Source organism: Eumetopias jubatus, unplaced genomic scaffold (genome assembly GCF_037043125.1).
Source record: "Eumetopias jubatus isolate StellerSeaLion01/CBP00866 unplaced genomic scaffold, mEumJub1_p1.0 scaffold_2, whole genome shotgun sequence".
NCBI classification, from domain to species: Eukaryota; Metazoa; Chordata; class Mammalia; order Carnivora; family Otariidae; genus Eumetopias; species Eumetopias jubatus.
This window is the reverse complement of record NW_028274808.1, coordinates 159,199,457-159,221,311: the sequence shown is the minus strand read 5'-3', so window position 1 is coordinate 159,221,311 and position 21,855 is coordinate 159,199,457. Positions and strand designations below refer to the sequence as shown.

The following is a 21,855-nucleotide window of genomic DNA, read 5'->3' as shown; positions in this document are numbered from 1 at the left end:
GGTATGTGCCAAAACCTTTCTCTGGGAGAGAAAAGAAATCTTTGATAAGCTGCTTGGAGTGGGAGGTGAAACTCCCCGGGGTGAAATGATGGAGCAACCACAGATGGTCCCCAAACTGCCCTCAAAGAAAGATGAGTCCAATTAATATGTGTTTTCTTGCAGAAAGCATGCAAACTTGGGGCCAGAGCTGATCCACAGGGGAAATTAGAGACAAAGCGAAGTCTAGACACCAGTGGTCCATCCTGTTCACCGTTCCCCCACACATCTCTCGGGCTCTTTGCTAAATAAATGTTGAAGAAATATTTTTCAATAATTTAAAGGGGCAACAAATCATGAGGTTGGTACCCACAGTGACGTCTCTGTCCAGCTCTATTTATAATGCGATGAGACTGAAAACTATAAAGACGAAGCAAATGAGAAAGCCTCCTCAGCTTTTCCACCTGACTGGAAATGGGAAAAAGAATAGAACAAGTCTGCTGAAAAGTACCCCAGCCTCATCTCTGGTCTCCCTAGGGAAGCAGAACCAAAAGAGAGCCTCAAAACAAGGTGTGCCATGTGCAGATGCCCCAACGCTGCGTTTCTTTTAACCCAGATGATTAAAATGTGACTGTGGAGTCTTGTTTTTATAAAAGGAAAAAGGGTGGCAGAGGTGAAGACGGGGGTGCAGACAAAAGATTCCGATTTCCATTTTATTTCTCAAATTATGGCTGGATAAAAGAGAAACTGGACTGGAAAGACCAATTCGAAAATCACAGACAGAAAATAGGAGCCAGGCCCATGTTCAGAATGTGGTGTCACATTTGTCCATGCTTCTGGAGATAAATGCTAGCAGCCCTGATTTAGATCCAGCATCGCATTTGGCACTTCCATTACACAAACATGACTTCATCGACTCTCAGCACCATATGCAAAGCGTCCAAGCAAGCCAAGAGGCTGCCGCTCGGGTCCTCACTCCACCTGGTCACGAAAAACCCAAGGAATAGAGTTCATGATCAAATGGCTTTCTGATAAAGAAGGCAGCGGTGTTGGAGGAATAATTACCACACCAGAAGGCCAGCTGAGCTTGAACTAGAGGTTTTTAAACCTGAGAGTGGCACTTTTGGCTTCCAGTTCATTCACCTTTCTCTTTGAGGTTCCCTCTTTGCTAGGGCAGAAAACAGGACATAGAGAGAGAGAGATTGGAGAAACTGGATTCATCCTAGGGATGTGATTTTTAAAGCAGCTTGCTTAATAGCTTTCACATATCGAGTGCTCTCTAAGTGCCCAGCACACAGAAATATGTTATACCACGCAATTCTCAAAAGAATCATTGTTGAACACCAGTGTCTTCACCTGGGTCAGGATGAAGATGTGCGCCAGGTCACTAAGAGGGAGACTTAGTGGCCCAGCCAGTTCTATCTGACTCTAAAATCTGGATCTTTAACCACAGTTGTTTATTTCCACCAGGTGACTGCTCTGAGCCTCATGTTCAACATCCCCATCAAGAAGGTTAATAGTTTCTCCCTTGCCTAACTCTGCGAGGTATCATGTAGGCAAAATCTGATAACAGGAGGAAAAGATCTTTGAAAAAAATGCTAGAAGTTCTTGACACAAATGTAACCGGCAGCTTACGTGTTGGCTTCTACCCACTCTGGCAGTGTTCCTGCCACCCCATGTGATTCCCCAGAACAAGCTGTCCAGGGGGCCTCCTTGCCCACGACCGGGCAGCCTGGCTAACCTAGAGCTCCATGCCCCTCCTGCAGTCACAGCACACTCACGAGTGCAGGTTGGACCCTGCAGTCGGGGGAGGCGGGGCAGTCACAGGAGAAAAACACCCCAAAGAGTAGGGGGGGAGGGGAACAAAAAAGTCCCAGGCTTAGTAAAAGGCAATTTTCATATCATATTGTAGACACTGTATCAACTCTTTCCTCAGGCACAGGTGCTGGGAGAGAGAAAAAAGAAAGCTGCCTTCAGAACCCCTTTACAAATCAGGAGAGGACAGCAGTGCATGTGTTTTAAATAAGTCCAGAAGTCCCATTATGCAAATAAAATGCTGAAAATCAGACTAGGGAGGGGTTTCTGAAGATGTGCTGTCCAGTCCAATTCAGGACACATCCCCACGGCACCCTGCATCCTGGCCAGGGAGACACGTGTGTTCTCATATACGCATAAAACCCTTCCTTCCTGAATCTTTCCTAAGCCATTTAATTCACATTAATAAAAGAGTACATGGGGATAATTTAAATACAGATGTCTATATAAAATTGGTCTCTTTTTCTGGAGATTAACAAGCTGTGGCATTCCAGCTATTTGCAGCTGCAGGGCTTAGAATTCTAAAGAAACAGCTATGGCAGCAATGTGGACCACAGATGGGAATCAACTCACCTACCCCAGCCCTACTTCAAGGAGCACTTCCCTTGACAGCAGTCTCAGGGCTAAGGTTAAATGTGGAAGCGAGATGCAGCCTTCCTTCCACCCCCTCCTCAAATGACCTTGAAGTGCCCCGTCCCCCTGGGGATGTTGACCATATACAGTACCTGATTCCTGCTGTGTTGTCATAATGGAATTTGGGGTCACACACTTCCTCTTCCTCCATACAGGAAACAGGTGAGGTAGGCAGGGAGAGTCCAGAATCCTCTTCCATGCTCAAAGTCTCTGATATCGGGAGAACAATGTAGTCTTTGCCATCCTGAAACAACAAACACGGAGTTCTATTGCTATGGCTCCGGCCCCTCACGAGCCTTTTCATGAGAAACAAAGGCCATGGGGTCTGTCGCTTTCATATCTGAGTGCAGAACTTAAAGACAACATTAAAAATGGTTTGTCGAAAACAAAAGGGCCCTTGAGAGGGATATGTATATATGAAAGTAAGTTAAAGGAGTTAATATAAAAACAAGAGGAGTAAGGGGACCACAGAGAACTGTGGTCACAAGGAAGACAAAGCAGGCTCTGGCCAGTGATGTGGCAACAGAACACGGAGGGCTGAAAGATCATTTCTTCACAAAGCCCTACCTACAAGAGCCAGGTCTTTCAAAGGGTATGTCACCCAGTGTTAGCCTCTACACGTCAAGGCAATGGAAAAGCTGATGACAGTCTAGAGAAGAGCAATAAATGTGCAGGAAAATGGGTCTTCTGAAAAAAGGTCGCACAATTTAACATTACTTCATCAAGAGAAAGAGAGAAAGGGCAATGTGATACCTTTAAATGTTTGAAAGGCTTACTGATAAAAACAGATTTGAACCATTGTTCCCCCCACCTGTTCCAAAGAAAAGCAGGAGGAAATTGGCTTCCATTCCTGGTATTAAGAGGCCCTTGACTGGAGATTAAATAACTTTCTAATGGTAAAGGTTACAATTCTAAAATCCTCCAGTGGAAGTTATGGGGGTCTGGGATTTTACTGAGGAAAAAGCCATCTATTTTGCAGGGTTCAGATATGGTTTTGCCTGTACAGTGTATTAAAAATTCCTTGAAATTCTGTTCATTGTTGATATTCTGTGGACCAACTAATTTTTGATTGATTAATTGATTGATTGTACTTCAGAAGAGTATCTGAAGACAAGAAAAAAATACATCAGGAGGAATGAGTGGTTAGGATCTCATCTGTCTAAATGGGGAGTTATAGCTTTTAAGAAAGCATTATTGTTCAGATCTGCAAGAATATGGTGGCTATGAGAAGGTCTAGGGAAGAGAGGAGGCCTTGGATATACTTTTTGGATGGAGGTCACAAACCTGCTGAGCATTAGCTTGTAACAGATTTCCCAAGTGTTCCACCAGCTCTGAAAACGTGGGTCTCTGATTGGGCTCCCCATGCCAGCAGTCAAGCATGGTCTGGTATCTAGAGAAGCAAAACACGAATGTCATTAACCGTCTCCTTCTTCCTCATCTGATGCTGAAAACAAGCACTTGAGTGAGTAAACATTTATGAAAAGTCCACCATGAACCCAGACACTAAATAGTAATACAACACCATATAAAACACATAGCCCGACACTTGGAGCATCAGGTATGTACAGGAAATGTTATAAATTGATATCAAATAAAAACTAACTCATGAGTATAGATAAAGTGCTGTTGTTTCCAGAAGAGATGACCCTCTGCCTGAGATTATCAAGGAAGACTTCAGGGAGAAGCAGGATACAGATGGGGCCATGAAAGAGGTCTGCATAGGGCGCCTGGGTGGCTCAGTTGGTTGGGCGACTGCCTTCGGCTCAGGTCATGATCCTGGGGTCCCGGGATCGAGTCCCGCATCGGGCTCCCTGCTCAGCAGGGAGTCTGCTTCTCCCTCGGCCCCTCCCCCCTCTCATGCTCTCTCTCTCTCATTCTCTCTCTCAAATAAATAAATGAAATCTTTTTAAAAAAAAGAAAGAGGTCTGTATCATGAAAAGTCTTCTGGGCAGGGGAGTTTTTGTGAGCAAAGGAAGGACAGAAAGGTGTTTTCAAAGCCTTACATTTCTGGTGTGGCATAATCAGGGGCTCTCATTCTAGTGCCTTCTTTTAATCGCCTACAAAATTCCTCATCGATCTTCACTCCAGGATATGGAGAAGCACCTAGAATAAAACAGGAATGGGACATCATTTGATTTGATTTTTTTCTTAGAGAAAACCCTGATTCTTGAACATCTTCCCAAATACAATACATTCATACATATATATGTATATTTATATATTTTTTGTATATTCGTATATGTATGTGTGTGTGTGTGTATATATATATATATATATATATATATATATTTTTTTTTTTTTTTTTAAACTAACCAAATCTTCCAAGTAACTTTCACCAGATCAAGGTGGAACATGGGAGAGGAAAAGGTGCACTGGGGCCACTGACTTCTATCATTCTCTTTGGACTATGGATGGAGGGACAAAAAACAAGTGACTTACCTAAGGAAAATATTTCCCAGAGCAAGACACCAAAAGACCACACATCACTCTGAATTGTGTACACTCTGTCAAAAATTGTTTCTGGGGCCATCCATTTCAAAGGGAGGCGAGCCTAAGAGGGTAGAAGACAAGGAATCAGAACCCAACTTAGCACATATCTGAAGAAAAAATTTCCTTTGTTCCCAAAGCGGGTCCTGAAGCTTGCAAAGAGGAATTTGGATCCTGCAACTTAACAGAGCACTGGGCTCATCGTTGAAACTTACATCTCCTTTTCTGACATAATCTGGGTCTTTATAAATATCCCGGGCCAAGCCAAAGTCACAGATTTTAACCACGTTCTTCTCCGACAAGAGGATGTTGCGTGCGGCCAGGTCCCTGTGGATACACTGCAAAAAGAACCGTGTGTGCGTTAGGTCGCGGCACAGTTGATGTCTTCTGCATCTGTTGTGACCTCATGCTTAAAAAAGTCCCACATCAGAAAACCAACTGACTAACAAGCATTGGGCTAATATCTTTCACCAACACTTCAAGAAAGAAGTCTGACTTTTGTTGAGACACACATCTGCTTATCCCATAAAGAGTCCCAGACTTTGGAGTTAAATAATTAAGTTATAGTATGATGATGGAATCATAAATAGACTTCTCTTGGACACAATTAAGAATGTGTTTCTGGTCACATCCACATATCCCTTTCGCCTGGCACCATATATGGTTAAAACCTGTTATTCGAAGGAGGCCCTAGAATGCCCTCTTACTCTGAATGAATGCTCGGAAATCAGGATCAAGGGGCTCTCCTTGGTTTGGTGCCTTTGGTTGGTTTCTCCGTTCCATATGGAACTGAAAATGACCGGCTCTGATAAACCATCCCCTGTGGGGCTCATCCTGTTTCAAAGTGTTGGATTTCATAAAGGTCTATGAAAGAGATTTCGGCTTCTCACGGGTCAAGTTGATTCTCTGGTGCCCTAAAAAAGGAAAACCTAATTCCCCCTGCTTTCTCTCCACTCTTCTGGTCTTCAGTTTCTCTCGTCTAGATATTCCCCATCCTCATTTAACTTCCTACTACTGAGCAGCTTTAGCTTCTCCTGGTAGATTTGTAAGGGAATAAGAGTCCAGGGAACATTTATAAATGAATGAAAGGCTCAGAGGAGAATTCTGAAGCCAGTGCGGGAGTGATCCCGGGAACCAGGCATGGCTCACCACCCCACACCCTTGCCTCTGTGTAGCACTTCCTTCTGAAAGAGGCATATTCAAAAGCATTCTGTCAAGCATGAATGAGCAAGACAGGAGATTCCAAAAACCAGATAGTCCTCTCTACTTTTCCCCCAGTCAAACAGCTTCCTTTTTTAGCCCAACGACTAGGGAGTCTTCGAAACACCAGCTGGTAGATGCAAGGGAACTTAACGGTCCCCACCCCATTCCCTTCCCAGTCGAAAGATACCCTGACTAAACAGCAGGCTCTGGCCTTTAAAAATAATAATAAAATATTATTCTCTCCTTGGGAGAAAGGAGACAAGAGCTCCCGGACAGAAACTTTAGAGATCCTGAGGCTCTGAAAGCTGTGACAAGCTTTAAGCTTCAGAAAAAGAAATGGGTGGGTTAGAGATTTCACTCTAATTTAGAAAAGCAAAAATGTTAAGTCTTTCTTCCCCGCCCCACCAGGAGGGTGCAACCAATGCATTCTGTCAACTGATCATTTTTCCTAAAACTTAATTGGAGTTTTCCTTGTTTAATATAAAACCATCCATTCTACCCTTTCCAGAGGGGTGACTGCAACCGACCCCGCTCCCGCCGTGGTGTTTACAGCCTCTGGAATATTTGTAACTTGTCACGTCCCCCCACCTCAGCCTTTGTTTGGCCTACTTTTCTAAATTTAGCTTTTATAATCGCTCTCATCTGAAGCCTGTCCTTCCTGCTTTCTAATTATACCACTAACAAATACTTTTTGATGGATGGTGATGAATGTAAAATAAATTAAAAATAGACTCTCACGCCAAGATATCAGCAAGGCTCAGTCCCTCACCCTTTCCAGCTCGCTGCTCAGATGTCACATTTTTATAAAGCCTTCCCTGTTCATTCTGTTTAAAATTGATGTACACAAACACACAGGCATATGCACACACAGACATAAGCACTCCTGTGTACTCTCTAACCCCTTCCTGCTTATTTTTCCCCATAGTGCTTATTTCCCTTCCAACCTACTATGTATTTGACCTCTTTATATTGTTCACCACCTGTTTGGCCCAATAGGATGTAAACTCCATGAAGGAGGAGAGTTTTGCCTGTTGGTTCACATAGTATCCTTAGTGCTTAGAAGACTGCCTGCACTTCATAGAGGGTCGATAAACATTTATCACATGAGTTAATTAATTTCATGAAATCCTTATACCTCCTTAAATTAGCAGACACGGGGTCTCTCCAACAGAACTCTTTGAATAGTCCCAGCAGTGGAGAACAAATTACAGTCCCTAACAAACTCCAGTGGCTGGCACTGGAAATCTTGCTTCCAGATCTGTGATCTGAAGAGATACTTCAGGTCCCCCCTGAGCTGTCTCACCTTCCGTGATGCCAAAAACTCCATGCCCTTAGCCACTTGGAAGCTGTAACAGATGAGATGCTCTAAGGTCAGGAAGTTCTTGTACAGATCTTCAGAAACTGTCAGAAGATGTGGGAGGACAGAGATCAGTATTGCCACCAAAAACTATTTGTTCCTAAGTTTGTTAGAGTAATCTTCATTTTAACACTTGGGAGTTAAACTTCTGGAAATAGAAGCAGAGAGAAAAATGCCTGTATCTTCTGTAAATTTGCTGAATCCCGGTATTATTAGCTTTCATCATACCCCTTAGCAAAAAAAAAAAGGAAAGAAAAGAAAAGAAAATGTTGGTTTTTCCATCTCAGTCAGATTGAACCAGCAAATCCAGGAGGCCAAAGGGAGCTACACTTGGCAGAGATGGCAGGGAGCGAAAAAGGGCTTTTTTAAGTTTGCTGTTTTAAACTGTTGTTTTTTCATTCATGTACCCAGAGGGATAAACAATAGTTTCATAGCAAGAACTCTAAAAATAAAACAACAATATTCAGGGTCATTCAATCTTTTCTCTCCTGGCTTTGTCCTGGGACAAAGGCCAAAGGTCAAATTATAATCTACAACAGATAACTAAAAATACCAGAAATATATTTACTTCTCTCACTTTCAAGCTGAGAAAGTGCTGTAAACACATTAAAACAGGCCTGCGAGGATGCTTTCTTCCCTTCAAGGATATGAATGAGAGGTGACAGGAACATTGAGAGAAAGATGGTTTTACGTAAATTGGTGGTATTTATTTCCGTGCAACTGGTACAAATAAACACTAAGACATTAATGGGTGTTTCAACATGATCTCTTAACTTTGGTCAGTTAAGATAAGACATGGCTTCTCTCCTAGAGACAAATACCAGAGTAAATGAAAACTCACTTGTAATAATAACCTTGTAAGTATTAAATAGACCGAGAACCTTTTTCTCAATTATTTTTTTATGCTTAGGGCTAGAGGGCTCTCAGTTAACAATGAGTGAAAGACAAATTCCAGGCCAACACCCTTTCTACTCCAACTGAGTACCCCAATCCTTTGGGTTTCCAGTGCACTGGCCACCATTTTGTGAGAGAGAAGGATGGGACAGAGAGGGCCCCACTCAGTGTGGGCCCAGTTACGTGAGGTCTAGACGGCCTCTCCACACTCTTCGAGACCAAGTTCCAGCTTCGCATACCCTGCTCGGCTTCTAAGAGAAAGAAGCCAGATTTAAGTTCTATCTGTAGCCTCGTGTCTAGGGAAAGGGAAACAGGTTTCTTTCACTATTTCATGACTGGATTCTTTTTTTTTTTTTAACTTTTTATTGTTATGTTAATCACCATACAGTACATCATTAGTTTTGGATGCAGTGTTCCACGATTCATTGTTTGTGCATAACACCCAGTGCTCCACGCAGAACGTGCCCTCTTTAATACCCATCACCAGGCTAACCCATCCCCCAGCCCCTCCCCTCTAGAACCCTCAGTTTGTTTTTCAGGGTCCGTTGTCTCTCATGGTTCATCTCCCCCTCCGATTTACTCCCCTTCATTCTTCCCCTCCTGCTATCTTCTTTTTTTTTTTTCTTAACATATATTGCATTATTTGTTTCAGAGGTACAGATCTGTGATTCAACAGCATGACTGGATTCTTCTAAGCTCATGCCTCAAGAGGAGCCAGGTGTCAGGAAGCTCCATTTTTATATCCATGGAGCTGTCTCTGCTCCTTCTAAGGGAAGCAGCTACACAAGTGTATCCTGGAGCTGGAAGAAATCCTGGAAGTTAGACTGCGAACACAGCTCTACTCAGAGAGAACACTAAAATATCACTGGAAGCATAACTGGATAAAGAAAAATATGCTTACCAAGACTCCTCTGAGGAAGTATGGTTGCAAGAAAGACTTGAGAAGCCACTTGGAATCAGGTAGAAACAGCAGGTGATCCCTACGCTGCCTTGGAGAGGTCCGGTGACTCAGGGAGTGTGGGGCTGAACTGCTTAGAGCAATGGGGAGGCTAATCAACCACCAGAGAGCCTCCTTTGTCCTCCGGGAATAAAGTGCTGAGTCTCTCCTGCTACTAAATGCTGAACCAATAGTCTCAAAGCATTGGTTTGGTTGTTACTGACTGCTTGGCCCTCCGGGGATAGTGAGATTTCTCAGGCTCGCCCCATGCTTTGCCTCACAACCTAGCCAGCTGCTTAGTTAGGGCTTCCACAAACTCTCTTTTGGGAAAACTGAATGGAGGAGTCTAGAAATTTAGATCTCTTCCAAATATGAGGGAGTATTGAACTTTTCCCATGACAAAATTCCTCGTAACACTCTATCACTTTCTCTTTCCTGCAAGAGCACGCATTAAGTGTGGAGAAAGCAATAGCCGGTACCTTCCTCTTCCTCCACGTCACTGAGAGATTTCTCCTCAACAAATCCAGAGCTGGCTGAGCTCTGACTACTGGTGATACTGTCCAAGCGGCGTTTCGGATCCATAGTGATTTCCCCAACGTATTCTTTCCCTTGACGGAATCGCGCCCCTTTGGTCTATAAAGAATCAAATGCACAAACTCCTTGAATACAAAAGAGATCTCTAGAAAACAATTATAGCTATTAAAAGCAGACAAGAAGGACATCAGTTTCAGGAATATGGACTCTCTAGGCTGGAATTTGGGGTAAGTGTTCTACATAATAGATTTTCTTCCATAAAGCCTAGTTAGTTTCTTCTTCAGCTTAAAGAGATAAACACATTGTTTCAAGTCTATTTCAGACACACTTCCAACATTAGGGTGCTCTTTACCGAGAGACTGACACTATATGGGGCCAAATACTGCTAGGAGAGAGAGAAAAGAATCTAGAGACATCCTTCCTTTTCCTTAATCATGCCCACCTTCTCCCCTCCTCAGGCACACTTTAATGGGTTGGGTCAGTAGATGAGGGTCACAAAACAAAAACAAAAACCAACCATGAGAAGACATGTCCCCCAGCAGGTAAAAGAGGAAATTAAAACAACCAAATGAAGACTCCTCACAAGTTCTTCACCGCATTTTAACAGAGAAAGATTAACCTATATCTTCCTCCATTTTGCAATGTGGCCAGAGCTGAGTTAAATGACATACCTTGTAGGGGACAAATTCATTTCTCTTGTTCCTTAAGTAAGTTGACAGGTTTCCAAACTTACAAAACTCCACAATCACCATGAGTGGCCCTGCAAACAGCACACCATGTTAAGAAAGGAAAACGTCTCCATTCACGTATCTCATCAAGTGTTTAACACATGGATGAACCAGAAAACATCATCAGAGGACACTACAAACTTTCACTGGGCCAGGATCATCAAAATCAGCTGGTCACAATGCCCTTATTAATGTAGCTTTTCTTTTACCAACTGGCACTTCCACAGCAAGATGAACCAAATTTTTGGAAGAAAATCCACCCACTTGCTTTTCAACATAATCACCTAAGATGATTCCATTTTAGGGGGAACTACTCTTAAGGTCTTTGCTTTCAAGTTTTTTGAGAGGTTTACTTTTCTCATCTGAACCTCTTACACAAGCAGCAAACTGCAGTATAGTAAGATGGCATTTTCTAATTCACAGGAAGTTCTGGAATAATTTATAGTGTCCATTAAACCTCCATGGAATATATTTATATCTAGGAATCTGGCAAAGTATCCTAAGTTAAGGAAATCAAGGCCATGTGAGCTGAGGGGTTTCCCTGAAATACCAGCAGAAAATTATATGCCAAAATCACCAGGCAACCAGAACCATCCACAGATACTCACCTCCTGGCTTGGTACAGGCGCCTAGAAGATTGACCACATTGAGATGGTGGCCAATATGAATGAGGATCTTGAGTTCAGACATGAGGGCTCGGTGTTCACTGTGTGTTGCTCCTTCTACAAATATATGGCAAAGAGGGAAATCATAAGTGTGGGCATTAGCTGAGGAGTCCCGGTGCCCCACTGCACTCATGTGTGCAACCAACCCTCTAGGGATAATACGACTGTAATCCAATTTACAGACTAGGTGCCTTGAAAGTCAAGTGTAAATTATATTTTCCAATTCTAAATCCAAATCTTACTTTAAGTGCACCCAGAATGTTTGATATTTAAAGGAATCCATTGTGAAGTCTTTTGCAAAGTGGAGAATACATCTGCAAATGGAATCATGCCCAGACTTTCTTCTCTTACAAAATTGGATTTTCGTGTATCAGGTTGACTATGCTTCTCAGGGCCTGATTATTTCAGTCCTTCCTTGTAAGGAAGCAACACCATGTATTAAATATCCTTATGTGTTAGGGGCTATGCTGAAGTTCCCGCCAATCAGTGCCAAGCAGGAAACTTAACAGGGGCCAGCTGGCAAGGCCAGTTGGCACAAGAGGCTGATGAGGCTAAAACTGCAAGTGTGATCCTGTACAGACCGGTACACTTCCCTCTCATTCATACACACGGTCTACACCTCAGACCCTGATGAGCCACCTCAAAACTGCACACACCCTTAGCCACAAGGGAGAAGAGGTGAAAGGAGAGAGATGGCTTTGAAATGCGTAGGACCTACTGGCCAAGGGTCCGGAGCCCTGCCTCCATCAATGGAAGCACATCACAACTGGAGCTAACAGCTATACATGCACCACCTCCCCAGATTAAAATAACAAGACCAGAATTCCATTACTACTAGGATTAACCATTTTTTATAAAGCTTTTAATTTTTAACATGTCACCTGTGGTCCTTTTTTCCCTAGTGCAACCATTATCTTTATAGGAGAAAATCTTTCACATATTCCAATTCTAGGAAACATGCTGTTTTTGCACTCTACCATTTTTACTGATTATATTAAACTTCTTTCCATGTCTCTACATAGTCTATAATTATCTCACTAATGCACCATAATATATTAAGAAACAATTTTTACATAACCAAGGTATTATTTTCCTATAGTCAGGCCACTAAGTACAGTTGTATAAGCTATGCCCTGCACAAGGGCTCTTAGGCAAAGTGGGGACGTGGGTGAAGTTGCAGCCCATCCTCAACTTTGCCTGCCAGGGCATGCACCCTGACATGAGGCTATAAAAGAGGAACTTTTTCCCAATTTGTACAAAGGTATCACCTAAGCCAGCCACAAGCTTGGCTAGTGGGCTCACCTAGGCACAGAGCTGCCGATACAAGTCTTTCATCATGTTTATAGACTGGATGAAACCGATAGATATATCACCATATAATTTTCCTTTTACCTTTTAACATTTTGACGGCCACCGTCCTGCAAGTTGCTGTTTTGTCAATTCCAAAGGCATCTGCTTCAATCACTTGGCCAAAGGCACCACGGCCAAGAGGCTTACCTACAGTCAACGATGACAGCAAACAAAACAGACTTAGACTCTGACAGCACCAAAGTGACATGCAGAGATTCCTACTAGATTGGGTCAACAAACACCCCAGTTTCACTCAGAGAATCCAGCTCAACTCCCTTATCTTGGCTTCATTATTTAATACCCCTCCCCCTTTGCTCTCCAAATGTCCTGCTTTGGATAATTGTACACGGACCCTAATTCTAGGTGACTAAAAGGATGATTACTCAAATTCAAGAGACAGAATGAATATTCTAAACCTGGATCCAACATGTGAATAAACTAGATTTGTCATCATCCTAAAGGAGGGAGAGATGTCCTGGTAAACCCAACATCAACTTAATACCACTTGAAAACACACCTAGTTTCAGCCGGTCTCTGGGGAACTCCCATTTGCTAGCATCATAAGGCAGGCGTTCACAGTGCTCATCCAAGGGGAGTTCATCTGGATCCATGACGATGGACAAGTAGCCTGTCTTCAGTTCCCCTCCATTGGCCTGGAAAGCATTATTCCTTCCAGTCACATACGCTCTGTTGTCTGGCTGTTGTTTTTTGTGTGCTTATTATTGTTGTTTATAGAAGCCCCATTCCTGATGTCTCATTTTCAAATAAAACTCATGAAGTTTGAGAGTAAGTCCTATTATAATCCTGCATCCAGTGTCCCCTCAGCCCCTAAATGAGCTCAGAATGAAGTACTTAAATCTTAATTACACTAGACAGTCCAAGCCCTTTTCTCCTCTAGTGGCTTCTATCAATTAAAGCCCAGTGGTCCAGCCAAAAGAAAGTGGGAAAGAATGTTATTGTATTGAAATAAAACTGTGCCCATTGAGCCAATAACAATGGGAAGAAACAACTCAAAGAGCCCCAGTCAGCTTTCATTAATCATGAAAACCAACGTACATGGGATGGAAGGGAAATGATTTTGTTACCCGCTTAACGGTCCGGAGAACGATGACAAGTAATAACCAGAAGAACATGGCAATCACTGCTGTGCCTACTAGAATAATGACTTCCAGGTTTGTCTTCTCCTGGGCACCTGGAAAGACAAAATTGAATGAGCATTGACAGTTGAAAACCCATAACATTTTATATAAGACGACAAAGTTCTACACTAAGGCAAGATCTCAAGTTTACCAACTTGGAAAAAGTCCTAGACAATAATAGTCACAAGCCTCTAAGTAGGAGGGAGTCTATAACATTCTTAATGGATAATTTAAAGTTTGCAAAACACTGCCCATGAAAACCTCCAATGATAAAATTCCAATTTCTGTCCAATTAAGGACAGAAATTAAGGCTATCAAGGATAGAAATGTTGATGTCTTACAAGAAAAACATATGAAGTGTTTGGAGGAAGAGCGGTCTTTGATGGAAAGAAAAGAGATCACATTCTACAGGGAAGAGAAGAAGCATGTTTTAATTCACAGTCAGTTCTAGAATAATTTATAGTGGCCTCTTTCTAGGGAAAATAAATGTTTGGTTTTGCATGGATAGTCTGTTTTCATCTGTATAGAGTTTGACAAAGGATTATATAAGAAAACAAGTGGCTGAGTGATTGGTTACCATGCACCCCCTAGGTGCTCATTACTTTAAATACGTCATCCCACTTAATCTTCTCAACAACGCTCAGTTTTCAGATGGAGAAACAAGCTCAGAGAGGTTAAGTTCTTTCATAAAGGGCAGACAGCAAGTTGGGGGAATGGTCAAGAGTTAAACAAAGTCTGTCCAACACCAGTTAGCCATCACACTACCTTGCCCTTGTGTGGCAGGAGCCTGAGTTAGGAAAAGAGAGAAAGCCAAGATGAGAGCATCCCGCGTGGCCTGGCGATAAAATGAGTTTAAATCATCCATGAAAGGTAAGGCAGAGGTCGGCAAGGAAAGCTGCAGATGCTCAGGGCTCCAGAGGACAGCTCTGATTGGGAGAAATCAAATGCCAGAGGAGGCTTTCAACTAGGAGTGATTAGCAAAGAGGTGATAAGGAAGCAATTATCACCTAGGGCCTCCCATTGAATGAGTGCAGTATGAATCAAATAAGCTGTCCAAGGGGCCCAAGGCAGCCTCAAAAAGGCACAAGAACAAGGAATTAACTAGTTAGGCAAGTAAGAGCTCACAGTGGAGAACCAAGTACCAAGTACGGCTTGGAAGTCAATTCTGTTTCCCTCCGTAGTCCTATTAAAATAAATTTCTTTTTATACACAGAGGTCTAAAAGTCCATTATACATAGTAAAAAGTTCAAAGATTCAATTGTCTATATAAGTTAGTGTGTTAATACTCCCATACTAAGATTTGGGAACCTAACAGAAGAATTAAATATCTACCTTTCTCCTTCTTAGTATTCCCTTTTGGGTACAAGTAAATACAAGCTCTGTGGGTAGCCCGCTGCAAACAGCCAACAGAGATGAGGCAGAGCATTGGAGAGAGCTGGAAGTCCCTGCTAAGATCTGCCCTCAACATGAAGCCCTTTGGAAGTGACAAAAGCACCATGTCACTTGAAATTTTTATTTATTTCACACACTTGAAATATTTTTTGCAAGTGCAGTTCATGAAATGGTAATAAGCCTACAGATTGGGAAACAAGTCAAGATGTAACCGATTTGACAGATGAAGGGGATCTAAAATCTAGACATTGAGAGACAAGTTAGGATGAGTTCATAAAAATTCATCAGTTATTCCTTCTGTCACCATCCTTCTTTCTTCCCCTTGTATACCATTCCTTCACCCACGTAATAGAGTTTCATTTCTCCCCTGATAGATTATTTTTTAAAATTGGAATACACTTCTGAAGAGAAAATATCCTGTCACAAATTACCTTTTCCATCTGGGAAAATGCCAGATTTCACCTCACTCTTCCATCCACATAGGAGTTTCCTTTAACATTTAGACACCTTAAAACTTCCACATCAGAGAAGCAAGGGTCTATTGTTCACAAATAAATTTTAATTGTCTGTAGTCCACTGAAAACTGTGAACCCTTGTGATTATCTGGATAGCATTGATTTTGGTGGTTGAACAGTAATTCTAATGTTTTTTCAAGTAAATATAGGGGTATTGCTTCCACAACAAGTTAACCGAGCCATTCAAATGAAGAAAAAAATAAGAGCAAGGAGGGTATTCCACCTGTCTGGCTAAGAAATTTTCCAAAGTGAGAACTGCAAGGATAGGAAATGTGATGCAAGCAGAATTAAAATAACATTTTTTATGGTTTCTGGTTAAAATAATATATACTTAGAGTAGAACATATACAAAGTACAACGATTATCAAAAATCACCCAAAGTGTGTGAGTATATATACAAACTAAGTTTTTAAAACCACCTGATATGTCCATGCATCTCCACTGACCTTCTACTATGAAAAATGCCTCTACTTTTGCACAACCAAGGACACTGCATGCCTGGCAGGTATAGAGGCCTTCATCCTCCTTCCTCACCCTGCGGATGGTTAGGTTCCGGTTCCCATCTTTCAGTACAATACCTAAGAGAAAAGAAAAATGACTGTTTCTATTTGTGATGTGATCTGGTGGAGTTTTTCAGGAAAAAAATTCTAAAAATATAAATGGTGTCCTTTTCTTGGACTAGTATCTAATGCCAAAGAGTGGTACAGGATGCATTGCTGACTCATCACCCCTGGGCTTCCATGAGAATTCAACAAGGCTCTGAATACTTTAATTCTGAATCTAGGAAATGAGCCAGACCATGGACGCTAATATTGCTTTTTTTTTTCCTACCTAAAACAAATCAAGATGTAATGTGAGGTTTAGAGCACATCTCCAGGAGAATTCTGCAACCAATGAGAGATAGACATATTCTATTCACCTGAGTCTTCTACCAGTGTCTCATTGTCTTTAAACCAGGTAACTTGTGGAGCTGGATTCCCAGACGTGGTGCATGAAACTTCAATGGTTTCACCAATGCTTGTAGTCTGATTCTCCAGGTTTCCAGTGATCATGGGTGCCACGCGCTCTATGTACACACAAAAATCACACATTTAGTTATAACTTTTGAAATGGTTTTAACATCAGTAAACTAATAAATAGTTTAAACTTCACAAACAGTAAGCTGTTGATTTACTAAACTGCAAATAAATAGAAGTTGATGACAATACCGTTGGTCACTGAGTAAAGTTAAATAAAACAAGTCAGGATGGTTGAGATAGATCACTACACCTCTTTGAACATTCCTATTAGTGATTCTAGCTGGTTGTCACATCACAAAATAAAGGTTGTCACTTTTATGGGTTTTTCCTCTAATTAGACAGAGCTTCCTCAAGGAGAAACGGTCCCTCCCATGAAAGTTCTAGCCAGTGACACCCACGAATTCCACCATATTCCTTTTGAAAAGTGCGAAACTTCACTGTAATTTAACAAAGAATGCCTTATATTCATTTGACACTTTTTTCAAAACTCACTTATACTATTTCTGTTGCTCACTATCAATCCTAGGATGGACAAGAATATTAACCTTATTTCACAGATGAAAGAACTGCAGTTCAGAGGGGTAAACAACTTGTCCAAGTCCCTATAACTGAGTAAGGGTTTGAACTAATAATAGAATCTGGTGAACCTAAAGGACTATTCCAGTGCCATTTCCACTAAAACACAAATGAGCAAGACAACAATCCCTAAAGAAAGTCAAAAATTTCAAGAAAATTAAGCCCATAGGTATTTCTTTCAATGTATAGCAAAACTTCAGATTTGCCATACCATCAAAGGGTTATAGAAATATCCTTTCCAAAGCAATCAAAAGGAATCTTGCTGAAAGGATCCAGTTCAACATTTAACAAAATGAGATTACCTCAGTGGTGAACTACATTGGGGTTTAAACAAATGTCCTGGGCTCTAGTCTATTCTAAGAATAATTTTAGGAAAATAACTTAGGAGTCCTTAGAGAAGCAAACCAGCTCATTGTGAGCACAGATTTCCTGGGCATGGCCTCCTTCACACCTCTCTCTAAATTCTTCCATTAATTTGAAACCACACTGGTCACCAAGGTAAACAGAAAACACATGGTCATATATGTGATAGGATATGAAGGGCCCGGGGAATGACTTCACCCCAAAATACTCCTTCTTTTGACACCTAAGTCTTAACACCAGCAAACACTATCCTAGTGTCTGTCTGAAGATACCTCTTAAAATATGCCAAGACCTCTGAAGAAAATATTATTCCTCTAAAACTGTGGTATAGATTCATTCACCTGGGCAGTTTGTTTCCCTTCTTAAGAGTAAAGTCAGACAACACATGTCTCCCAGAAACTAGGAAGGGTCACTAAAGAGAGGAGAAAATGGAGAGAGTGGACACAAAGAGTACTTCCCAAATTTGTCTGATTTCCCTAGAGACAGAGGCATGGCTGCATAGCTTTTGTGCAAGACACAGGTTAGAAGAGGTGTGGAGAGTGGCTCCCTGGGGAGTTTACAAAGCTACCTGCTCATTAAAATTATCATCCATCCCATTGATCTTTATGCTGGACTACATGGGATGACCCAGAGGTACCGGCAGTGAGTGTAGCAGCCCTCCCAGGGTTTCTCTCAGGTCCTAAACAACCCCATGATCACCCTCTTCATGCTGCAGACACCTTACTGAGCACTTAGTATGTGCCACTGTGTTCTATGATGCGAGCTACAGCAAGGAGTAAGACAGAAAACAATTCCTGTCCTCATGGACACAGAGACCTCAATGGGCCATGACCACCCAGTGGTTGCCTGTGTTCTCATCTCGTCTACCTACTCATCACTGTGAACTTCTGAAACCTACTTGGCTCATAGTAGGCATTCCATGAATATGTGTCTACTAAAATATATGAATGTCAAGAATAAAGGAGGAATTTTCCCAGTTTGCGCTAATCCCTTGGAGGTACTAGTGAAATCCTATCATTAGAGCTGGAAAGAAACATGTTCTTTTCTCTTTTTAATGCATCATTTCATCACTATTCACCTCTTTCTGCCTCAAGAACGTTCAGTGAATAAGGTAAGCGTGCACCAGTCTACTTCATATGCTCCTATAGGACAATAATCTTTTTACAGTCCCTAAAAGCACTACACTAAAGGCATTCCAACTGTCTTTGATGACCCAGAATTGCCTCCCTACCTAAAACTGTGAGCTGTCTGACCACACAGTGTCTTTTCTTTGTCTTCCTGTCCTGAGCAAAGCACACATAGTCTCCTTGGTCCTGCAAGGATGCGTTCTGGAGCTCCATGATCAAAATGTCACTTGTGCCATTAGAGATCTTGGTGGAGTTCATTTTCCAAAGAGCATCCAAGTTCTTGCAAACAGGTGTGGGCAACTCTCCCGAACGGACTGGCAGAGCCTGTGGGCTAAACTTGTACCATGTAAGGTCCTCAAACATAGTTCTGTCTGCAGAGCACCACAAAGACACGCTCTCCTGTTCGGTGGGCTGGGTGTGAGGTTGCAAAGTGATTTTAGGGCCCCCTGAAATATAAAACCCAAGGTTAGAAAATGATGATTTAATTTGGGCAGCACACAATTCTCTTCTTGTCGCCTTCGGACTGCTATAAAGCACCAAGAAAACTGAAGCTCTAGCAATCCCAAACAATGTAATACAAGGAGACAACCAAACTAGACAGTTCGGGCCCCAAAATGTACTATTTTACCAAGATGCATTCCACAGATACATATCAAATCTCCACTTTGAGCTCTATCTAAACACAGTTTTTGAGATTAAAAAAATCCAAAACATATTCAAAGCAGATAATTATAACATGGAAATTTATAAATTAGTTCCTCATTGACACATCACACTCAATGACATTAAAGCTATATTTATGACAATTAGCCCGGACTGAACTCTTTCACCTAGTCCACTCAGCTAAAGCTTATCCATAAAACTAAGATGAACAGGCAGAATCAGCAACATTGGGAGGAAACTGCCCCTATGTCATTACAATTCCCTCCAGAAAACTCAAGCTGTCAACTGTTCAGCAGCAAGCCCAAAAATACTGAAGGAACCCCAAGAAGCCAAGCATTGTGTTACACTTGGATGGTGGAGACATAACTATGAGATAGGACTTGTGGCTAAAAACTATATGAAACCATTCTCTCCTCTGAGGGAATGGGAGAGTCAGTTGTACTGACTTCACATGAGCCTGAAGCTAGCTGAGGAGTCTTCATTTATGAATGAAAGCACCCAGATTCAGTCCAAGTCCTCTCCTGAAACACCATGCCACTCAGGAATGGCAAGGACCACAGAGTATCAGACAGCTTAGCACCCACCTGGTGAGACACCCAACCCCCCCTTGCAGAGTGGTACTCACTGGTCACATGGAAGGAGATCACCCTCTCTCCTCTCCCAACTTTGTTGATGGCTTCACATTTGTACAAAGCTGACACATTTGCCGCTTGGATAACAAGGGTACTTACAGTCTATGAAAAACAAAACAAAACACAAATCCCAGGCCATAAACAATGGAGGCTGTGTTTATGCACATGCTTTCAGACTAAAATTCAACCTGTGAGACCTTCCTACTCCATTCATATTACTGCACTGACCTTCTCAAATCCACCCAATTATAATTATGCTGCTGTGGCTCATGCATTACATAAAATGGGCATTGGAAACCAAAAAGAAAATAAAGTGTTTTAACACTGTACACATTTTCTCATTTCTGTATTTGTAAAATCAGAATCACCTTACAAAAGATGTACAGATTTAACGGCATACTTGTTTTACCTTTCTCTGATAAGATATTAATAAGTCAATGGTGCTTCTAAAAGTCATTGGTGCTTTCAAACTAACTTAATATGTTAGTATTTTATTGTACAATTAATGTGACTATCAATCTCCAATATCCTTCACATATGATTGACACCATGCTTCCACTCCATACTTCTATCCTTCCAGAAAAGAGAGAGAGACAGCTTTTCAAATTAAAGAACTTCAAACTCACTTTGTTTTTTCCTTCAATTATGGCAAATTGATTTTTGTTGACTTCAATCTTATTTCCCCCCTGGAAGTCATCCACATTTCTCCATTCTTTACAAGTATATGGGTTTGTCATGAAGACAGCTTGGCTATAAGGAAGAAAGAACAGCTCCTATTATGACTTAATTTTTCTTTAGTTCAAATCCATAGCAAGGAAAGGAGTCTGACTTTGGTGATTATGTTCTTGGAAATAACTTTCAACGCACACTACCTTATTACATGATTTGGCGCCAATTAAAAATAGGCCTCAGCAAAAAAGGAAGAGGTTCTAGGTAGATTCATTCAGGATACAGGAGGGAAACAGCTATTCTGGGAACAAACCTCCATTCATAAATTGAATCGACAAGACAATTCAAGCTAATTTAGTTCAAAGGAAGACAAGGAAACTAAGAAGTCATTGGGCTTCTTAAAGTAATCTCCCTGGGACTGTGGCCTTTGTGTAGGAAATGGTCAGCATCTGAGGAAGAAACTAGTAGTGGCCATCTCAAAAACAACAACAGGAAGTGAACTGCTTGGGGTGGTAGTGGGTGGCCTGTTGTTTTGTCTTCCTAAGGATGTCTGGACTTATGTGAGAACCTGATAAGCTGGGCCTGAGAATCCAAAGGCTGCAGCCAGGCCTGTGGCTCCCTCATATCCATCAGCTCTTCCTCTGAGATGGACCTTCTTCCAGATAAGAAGGAGAGAGGGTGGCATTCACCACTTGATTGGTATAAGGAGAAACACCAAAGATTAGCAATTGGCAAAGTGATCGAAGAGCCTGCGTTTGGAGAGGTGTGCACACTAGGGCTAAGCTAGGAAGAGAGAGCTATCTAATCTCAAGGTGGGGCACCCCAAGGAAAGACTTGTCCTAAAACGTAAGACATGGAGAAAGATGGAAAGATAGCAAAAGGACCACTTGGGGCATAACTTTCTTAGGAATGGCCTTCTCGGGGTGGAATGGAGTCATACCACAGCGTACGGTAAGAAATGCACAGCAACAGGCAAAAAGAGGCCCCAGGCTACTCACGCGGGCTTGTAGGCGCACTCCTCCAGCTGCCAATACCAGCGAATGTGATGCGGCGGCGGGACGGAGTAGACCGTGCATGTCAGCATCTGTGTGGTGCCATACTGGTAAGAATCCACCAGAGAGATCAGGGACTTCTCACCAATCTGGGGTGGGACTGGAGATGGGAAAACCCACGTTTTAATC

General features: G+C 42.0%; 1 protein-coding gene across 2 annotated transcripts in view; it reads right to left on the bottom strand.

Moving 5' to 3' along the window:
• KDR (kinase insert domain receptor) overlaps positions 1–21,855 on the bottom strand; it is a 43,849-nt gene that overhangs the window by 6,183 nt on the left and 15,811 nt on the right. Inside the window, exons 10-27 of one of the 2 annotated variants that reach the window (XM_028100641.2) lie at positions 21,673–21,826; positions 20,632–20,755; positions 19,999–20,107; positions 18,815–19,156; positions 16,545–16,691; positions 16,072–16,203; positions 13,665–13,771; positions 13,097–13,232; positions 12,622–12,726; positions 11,173–11,286; positions 10,508–10,596; positions 9,782–9,935; positions 7,418–7,515; positions 5,127–5,249; positions 4,864–4,975; positions 4,428–4,527; positions 3,709–3,814; positions 2,517–2,668 (exon numbers count right to left, since the gene is read on the bottom strand). In XM_028100641.2, the coding sequence (XP_027956442.1) occupies positions 2,517–2,668; positions 3,709–3,814; positions 4,428–4,527; positions 4,864–4,975; positions 5,127–5,249; positions 7,418–7,515; positions 9,782–9,935; positions 10,508–10,596; positions 11,173–11,286; positions 12,622–12,726; positions 13,097–13,232; positions 13,665–13,771; positions 16,072–16,203; positions 16,545–16,691; positions 18,815–19,156; positions 19,999–20,107; positions 20,632–20,755; positions 21,673–21,826 (2,404 nt within the window). Of the gene's footprint in view, positions 1–2,504; positions 2,669–3,708; positions 3,815–4,427; positions 4,528–4,863; positions 4,976–5,126; positions 5,250–7,417; positions 7,516–9,781; positions 9,936–10,507; positions 10,597–11,172; positions 11,287–12,621; positions 12,727–13,096; positions 13,233–13,664; positions 13,772–16,071; positions 16,204–16,544; positions 16,692–18,814; positions 19,157–19,998; positions 20,108–20,631; positions 20,756–21,672; positions 21,827–21,855 lie in introns of both variants that reach the window. The other variant, XM_088020860.1, reaches the window with a different exon arrangement.